General features: G+C 36.5%; 1 protein-coding gene across 1 annotated transcript; it reads left to right on the top strand.

Annotated features, from left to right (window-relative positions):
* The first annotated feature begins 1370 nt into the window (after positions 1–1370).
* Positions 1371–4440, top strand: LOC144569805 (uncharacterized). The gene is made up of 3 exons (XM_078320284.1): positions 1371–1700; positions 3117–3401; positions 3507–4440. The coding sequence occupies exons 1-3, from the start codon at positions 1371–1373 to the stop codon at positions 4434–4436; spliced, it is 1545 nt and encodes a 514-aa protein (XP_078176410.1). The 3' UTR covers positions 4437–4440.
* The last annotated feature ends 2781 nt before the right edge of the window (positions 4441–7221 follow it).

The following is a 7221-nucleotide window of genomic DNA, read 5'->3' as shown; positions in this document are numbered from 1 at the left end:
ATTTTATTCCGTGTCATTTTTACCAGCCCATTTTTTTTTTTTTTCAATAAAAAAAAAGGCTAACTACCCGTTTCATTTCACTGAAACAAATAATTACAAGATAACAGGTTTCCCAGAGTGGCCACAACACTCCGGCCTGGGACACATATCTCTGCCAGAAATTCTCACAAAATAAACGAGCAATAAGCTGATAGTTGCTAAATGCCAAAAAAAACTCAAGTTTGCTAATACTAAGCCCACTTAATAAAGGACTAGGAGTAAGTAACAACAAAAACAAAATTTTGTTGCTGGTGTTTCTGCATCTTCATTCCCAATTACTTTTCTTCTCTCCTAAATCAAGCTCCATCTCAAATTTTCTAATATTGATCTCTGCTCAAATCTCATCACACAAATCTCCACATACATCTTTCTTTACTTTTATCAGCCACATACATCTTTATATTAATATTCTATTTTAAGGCCCAAACAGAAGTCGGCCCATGGTACTATGCATATCACGGGTATTTACTGTGCTACGGTTCTATATTTGAGTTTTCAAATCCTAACGGTCGATCCAAACCGTTCATCATGTTCTCCATATTAATATGTGTTTGGAGACCAAATTTTACATTTTTTGAAATTTTTTTACTATTTTTTTAGATATTTAGAAAATCACTTGATCTGAAAATTCTGGACCATCCAAAAACAGTGATTTTCAATCAATCTAAAAAAATAGTAAAAAAATTTCAAAAAATGTAAAATTTGGTCTCCAAATACATATTAATATGGAGAACAAAATGAACGGTTCAGATCGACTGTTAAGATTTGAAAACTCGAATACAGAACCGTAGCACGGTGCCAAATCGTAATATGCATAGTACCATAGACTCACTCCTAAACAATTATTCCACTTTTTCAGAATCTCTTTCTACCTCCATTCTGTTCGATGCTTCCTTTCCGAAATAATTATCTAAACAATGACTTCCACGCCAACTGCAAAGCTGCAAAATCTGAGATGCAAGTTTTTACAGGGGTAGGCAACGAAAATTATCTGGAATAGGCAATAGTCCTCATCGGGATTAGACAACAAATCAGTCATATATACTTAGTACAGTTTTTCAAAATCCACATGTAGACAACTAGTTATCTCCATTTCATTCGTACCAAAGAAACTATTACATGCATTGCAATAACAGAACCCAACTACTAAAGGCCCAATTGGAATTTAAGGCCTCAGCACACTTTTGCATCCTTGGCCTATTCCAAAGACCACAACATATCTTCTTCTTAACTTACCGTAGCCACACTCTTCTTTCCGTTGACTCAACATAGTCGGTGTTGGGTCAACACACGGCATAAACTCTATTTAAGGAACTTAACTAGCATTGTGTATGGAAAGAAACTCAACTAAGGAAAGGAGACTGACTATGGATACACTCTTTACAAAACTAGAAGGGGCCTCTCAAGCTGGAGATGTGAATTCATTAAAAGAGCTACTCAAGAAAGATAAGCACTTGCTTGAGAAGGTAATTGGGATTACATTAGTGAGAGATAACGTTAACCCCCTACATATTGCAGCAACGTTTGGTCATGCTGATTTTGTTCGTGAGGTTATCTATCGCAAATCCGAGCTTGCCAAGGAGCTCAACGGCCAGGGCTTATCACCTCTGCATTTGGCTGCTGCACACGGTCATGTCACTGTAGTTAAGGAGTTGTTGAAGGTATATGATCAGTTGATTTTTGTTGTTTCTGACTTTCTGTTATATGTTTTTGTTCCTTCGTTTTTTTCTTTTTCATTTTTTTTTTTGCTATTTGGGTAAATATTTTGACAGAACTAGGTTGGCTTCATGCAGCGCACTAATCATATATTTTCTTCATTTCCTTAATTTATTAATTGTGTGTTGCATGAATTCAAAATAGCATTGTCAATATCTTTAGCACCCAATTTTTTAATAGAAAATTAATGTTTTAGCACGGTCTAACTCGCATGACTCGACTTGAAAATCAGATAACTCAGCCGAATCAAACACTGCTCAACTGAGTTTTGCTAAAAAAATCGCATGGTTGCGAGACTCGGGTGAAACTCGGATCGGACCTGACCTTTGGAAAGTTGGCCGAGTCAGAACGGTATCAGCCTGGTCTGAGCCGAGTTTCATCCGAGTTTCACGCTCATGCGATTTTTTTATCAAAACTCGGTTGAATCGGGGTTGACTCGGCCGAGTTATCCGATTTTTTATCCGAGTCAGGCGAGTCTTGACCGATTCCAGATCGATTCTCTCTCAGAAGAGTCAATTTTGCCTTTTTCCTTTGCGTCAAATTGAGTTTATTGGAAAGTTTTCAATTCGGGGAAGAAAGAAGCGAAAGGTGCTTTGGAGGAGAAACGAAAATGGATTCATTTAAATAGACTTGGTCTACTAGTCTGTTAAGTATAAATATAGAATATACATATGGTCCATAGCGAACTGGGGCTACAAAAAGTTATAAGGAGAGATGGGGCCACTTGTAACATTTAATGAAAAATTAGAAGCTGCCTCTACCTTTTTCTGCTCCTGTCCATTTCAGTTATCAGTGGACCCGTCCATTTAACAGTTTTTTGCAATTTGTGCAAATGCTTCTGAATTAATTTTTCATGTTTTTTACCTTTTTTTTGTTCCTTTTTATTCTTTATTTTTCTTGTATATACTTAGTTCTTTTTTCTAATCAAAAGGATTGTATTTACTATTTTTTTCTATTTTTTTTAGTACAAAACATGCTTCTGCTTAAAAAATCCAAGTTACTGATCCGATTCTGACCGATTCTGATTTCATGATCAAGTGACCGAGTCCGATTCCGATTCCGATTTTATGAACTATGCTGACCAATACCGAATTGACTCGGATTCCAAACCATGGTTTTAGGAACAACCGGCGCCAGGTTAAAAATATATGGCTATTGATGGTAATTAGTACTTTGCATACATGCAAATATATATATGCAGAAGATACAAGTAAACAAGATTCAAATGAGAACACCACTACTATATAGTAGTATATATATATCACTTTGTTGTCAGCAAATTAATTAAACGTACGTCAAGATCTTACGGTTTGCAAAATATATATGCTTGTAATTATTTAATGGTTTATTTTTCTCTGCAGGCTGACTTGGACCTTTGTTTAATAAGGGAGAAACAGGAAGGGCTATTGCCACTTCATATTGCTGTTAAAAAAAGGAGGACAATAATTATCAAAGAGTTAGTGGAAGCCTGCGAGGAGGCAGTGCATGTGCTTACAAATGGTGGAGAAACTATACTTCATTTGGCTGTCAAATATAATTTGTTCGACACAGTTGAGTTCTTGATCGACCGGGTGCACAACCTTAATGCAAAGGATGACAAAGGAAATACTATTTTGCATCACGCTGTGGCAAGCAAGCAATTATCAGTATGCCAAATATAGCTTTCTTTCTGATAAGAAAAGTGGGTTAATATATTCATCCTTGATGCCTTTCTAAGCATGTACTTAACAAATTGCACCTTTGCATCTCAGGTAATCAAATTTTTGTTGAGTAAAGCAGCCATCGATGTGAACACCATGAACTTGAAGTTCTTAACTCCACTCGATGTTTTATTGGAATCACGGCAGCAGAGGGGAGATCTCGTCCTTGACGAGATGATACGAACAGCGGACGAGATGATACGAGCAGCTGGGGGAAAGACTGCAGCTGAAGTGTTGTCTGAATCAGAACCTGTTGTCAGGGACTCTAATTTAAGTGACAGTTCAAACCCAATAGTGCGACAACCTGGCACAATAAATGACATAGAACAAGGAACTGTAGAGTTGCCAAAGGTGAAAAAGAAAACTAAGTACGATCCGCAAATTCTATTGTTGGTGTCAACGTTGGTGGCGACTCTTACCTTCACAGCAGCAATATTAAATCCACCAGGAGGATTCCGTTCTGATGGTAAACCTCTCCTCGCTGATTCTTTAATTTCTTTCTGGAATCTTACGATGTTGGCATTTTTTTCATCCGTTAGTGTTATGATGCTTTTCTTATGTGTGGTCCCTCGGAAGAAAAAAGTTGTGAGAGAGTTGTTGGTGCTGGTGATATGGCTTACTGCCTACTTAATGCTTCGGGCATTCCTGGAGGGCATAAATGTACTCTATGGTAATGATAATGAACATAAAGAGTTACCGAGAAACATGTTCAAGGCACTGAACGTTCTCTACACACTCGGTTTCTCTTGGATGTTAGGTCGGTTTCTGATTTTCTTGCTGAAGAAAAGTGGGTTCCTGGAGCCAGTTCGACAGCGTTTTGCTTTGCGAAAGAGACAATGCCTTTTGAAGTGGCAACAATTTAGTAATGGATCAAATTGTTTTAAGTGGTTCAAGAGGATAATTTGTGTTGTATCGATCCTTCTTGTTCTGGGGTTGTATGCCATACTATTGCTTGTAATAATAGAGACTGTTAGTTCTTAACAATATTAATACATATACGTAGTATCCTTTTTATGAAATATATTTAATTTTTCTTAATTACAAAAAAATATATCTGGTCTTCCTAAAAATGAAAAAACTCATTTTGTTGATTTCAATTGTCACAATTCATGTTTTTTATATGATATTTGATTTCCATTAAAAAAATTTCTGATTCCGCTCATGAGTACATATATCGGTTTAGGTGTCGTGAGATGGTGTTGTGAGAAGGGAATATAGACCCCATGAGATACTCCACTGTACCGTGGGGGGTTATATTTGAACCGCGCATCCGCTATAAATTAACATGAATCTTAAAAGTCTGATATATCAAACATGAATTCTTTACCCGGTCGGAGTAACCTCACCTGTGAGATAACTCGGAGGATACTCGTGGAGAGGAAGATGGCAAGCTACATTACAAAGAGATCCGGATTATGCAAGAAATGTGTGTATGTACATGTGAGCGTGCACAAGAGGTCTCTTCTCCCTAATAATCATAACATATTTTTAATGAATTTGTATATTTCTCCCTTAAATAAAAGAAAATAATATTTATAGAGCTCTATTATTGAAAAATTCATACCTCCTACCTCGATTAATTTTTGTTTTGATATACATCATGCTCATTTTCGAAAGTGATCCAGTTTTGAATTTTCTAGAAGATGTTTCACTGAAAGTACATCAAGTGGCCTCTCTGCAAGTACAGTAATTTTGTCTTGTTATGCAAGTTGCAAATGGTTAGCAACAAACTTGGGACCACTTCGTAGGGTCGCTGGTTGATATTTTATTTACTGACGTATTATATGTGATATATTGTTTAAGTATACAGTATGGATGAAGAGTTTTACAGTATTCACGTAATTAAGTCAAATAACAGTTTTTTTGTGTTAAAAACTAGGTACAGCTCAGTGTGTACAATTAACTGCTTCCATATATAATATGTTTATTTTTAGATAAATGTAGTTTTAAATTTTAAATTTTATTTATAAAATAAACTAAATATTTATAAACTAAGTTTTAATTAATAATTTAATTTGCGTAGAACTTGAACTCAATTAATATATTCATGTTATTAATCTTGACTTGGATCAACTCAACTTATAATTAAATTAAGCTAGAGTTAGAGTTAACAATCCGAATTATCAAAATTTGACAACATTATGTCTAGAATCAAACACATGCCTTCACAATATTCACGATTGAATGTAACCATTCAAAGGGGAAAAAGATTTTCCAAGCATGAGATGAATGAACCAAATCTAAAAAACACATCTTTTGCACGCATTCGCTCATGTCCACCCCTCTCATCTGTTTTTTTGTGAGTTTTTTTTTTCTTTTTTGAGGCATGTGTTCTGTCAAAACTATTGAACGAATTTGTGTCTGACAGAAAACAAAGGAATTACAAAGAAATTTCTTAATGAATATTAGTATCACACAACAATAATACCCTGAATTTATATATATGAATTATAGTATATTCTTATATATAAAAGAGTATCTACTATCGTAATACAATTTCTATATTATGTTTAATATCAAATATTTTTTTTTTCAAAATAGATGCTCCAAAGAGAAATTAAGTTCCAACTATAGAAAGATACTTCTGTGAGGAAAGTATTTCTTTTGAAGGTCAGCGTTAAGCTGACATTTCCATTAATAAGAAAAAGTATGTACAAGCCTTAAGTGACAACTCTATTTACATGAATGATATAATATAGCTACTCTAACCTACTCCCTGCCTCTGTGCCGGCCCTGCTATCCTAACTAAACATTTGTACCAGTTGGCTGCCTCCTCTCTCGCCTGTTGGATTATGTCTTGCACCCGCCTTCTTTCCTGAGTGAAAACTCGCCTATTTCTCTCATGCCAAATTGACCAGCATGTAGCCGCCCATAGGCCATCCCATCTGTGTCTTACCCTTGATTGCATCCCTTTCCTGGTTGCATACCAGTATTGTATCAGGTCCATGTCAGGGTTGAATTGACCGCCCCTCACTCCCCTCCATATTACCATGGAGAAGCTGCACGTGTACAGTAGGTGCTCCGTGGTTTCCTCTGTATTCTGATTACATAAATGGCATCCTTGCTGCACCACACACCCTTTTATTCTCAAATTTTCCTGTGTTTGGATTTTATTTTGCAAAGCCACCCAAAGGAAATTTTTTATTTTGAGCAAAACCTTGATCTTCCAGAGAGTTGTATTTGTTTCGACATGTACCCCACTGTTATGCAGCATCGCATAAGCCGATGAGGTTGTAAAAACTCCCTTCTTGGACCATCTCCATATTAACTCCCTTTGATCATTCAGCTTGATTGACACTTTGTAGAATGGTAAGTATGAATGGTAAGTACGATCATTGGGGCAAGCAACACCCTCACCTGCATAGAACCCTTTAACAAAATTAATGACATTAGTGCCTACAATTTTCCAAAATACCTGGTAGAACTCTGCCGGCATGCCATTCGGGCCGGTTGCTTTCCCTTTTGGTAACCCAAAGACTGCACTTTTTATTTCCTCATCTGTTATATCCTCATCCATGTGTGCTAGTTCTTCCGTCCACTGTTCTCCTACCTTCCCGACTAGGTCAAAGGCCAGATATCAATGACTGTTGTCTTGCTCCCAGTAGGTTACTAAAGTGAGCAAATATGGTTTCTTTTAATTCTGCTTGCCGAATTGCTACCCCTGATTCATCACTGAGTACCGAAATCTCATTACAATTTTTCCTACCATTTGCCACCACGTGGAAGTACTTGGTGTTGTTGTCACCTAAGTTTAGCCACCTTACGC

This window comes from Carex rostrata, chromosome 2, assembly GCF_964058835.1.
Source record: "Carex rostrata chromosome 2, lpCarRost1.2, whole genome shotgun sequence".
NCBI lineage: Eukaryota > Viridiplantae > Streptophyta > Magnoliopsida > Poales > Cyperaceae > Carex > Carex rostrata.
This window is presented reverse-complemented; position numbering and strand designations above follow the sequence as displayed.

Excerpts from the sequence above, each read along its gene's own strand:
- LOC144569805 (XM_078320284.1), top strand. The coding sequence starts at position 1,371 with ATGGAAAGAAACTCAACTAAGGAAAGGAGACTGACTATGGATACACTC. Across the intron at positions 1,701-3,116 it reads TAGTTAAGGAGTTGTTGAAG|GCTGACTTGGACCTTTGTTT; the intron begins GTATATGATCAG and ends TTTTCTCTGCAG. Across the intron at positions 3,402-3,506 it reads TGGCAAGCAAGCAATTATCA|GTAATCAAATTTTTGTTGAG; the intron begins GTATGCCAAATA and ends TTTGCATCTCAG.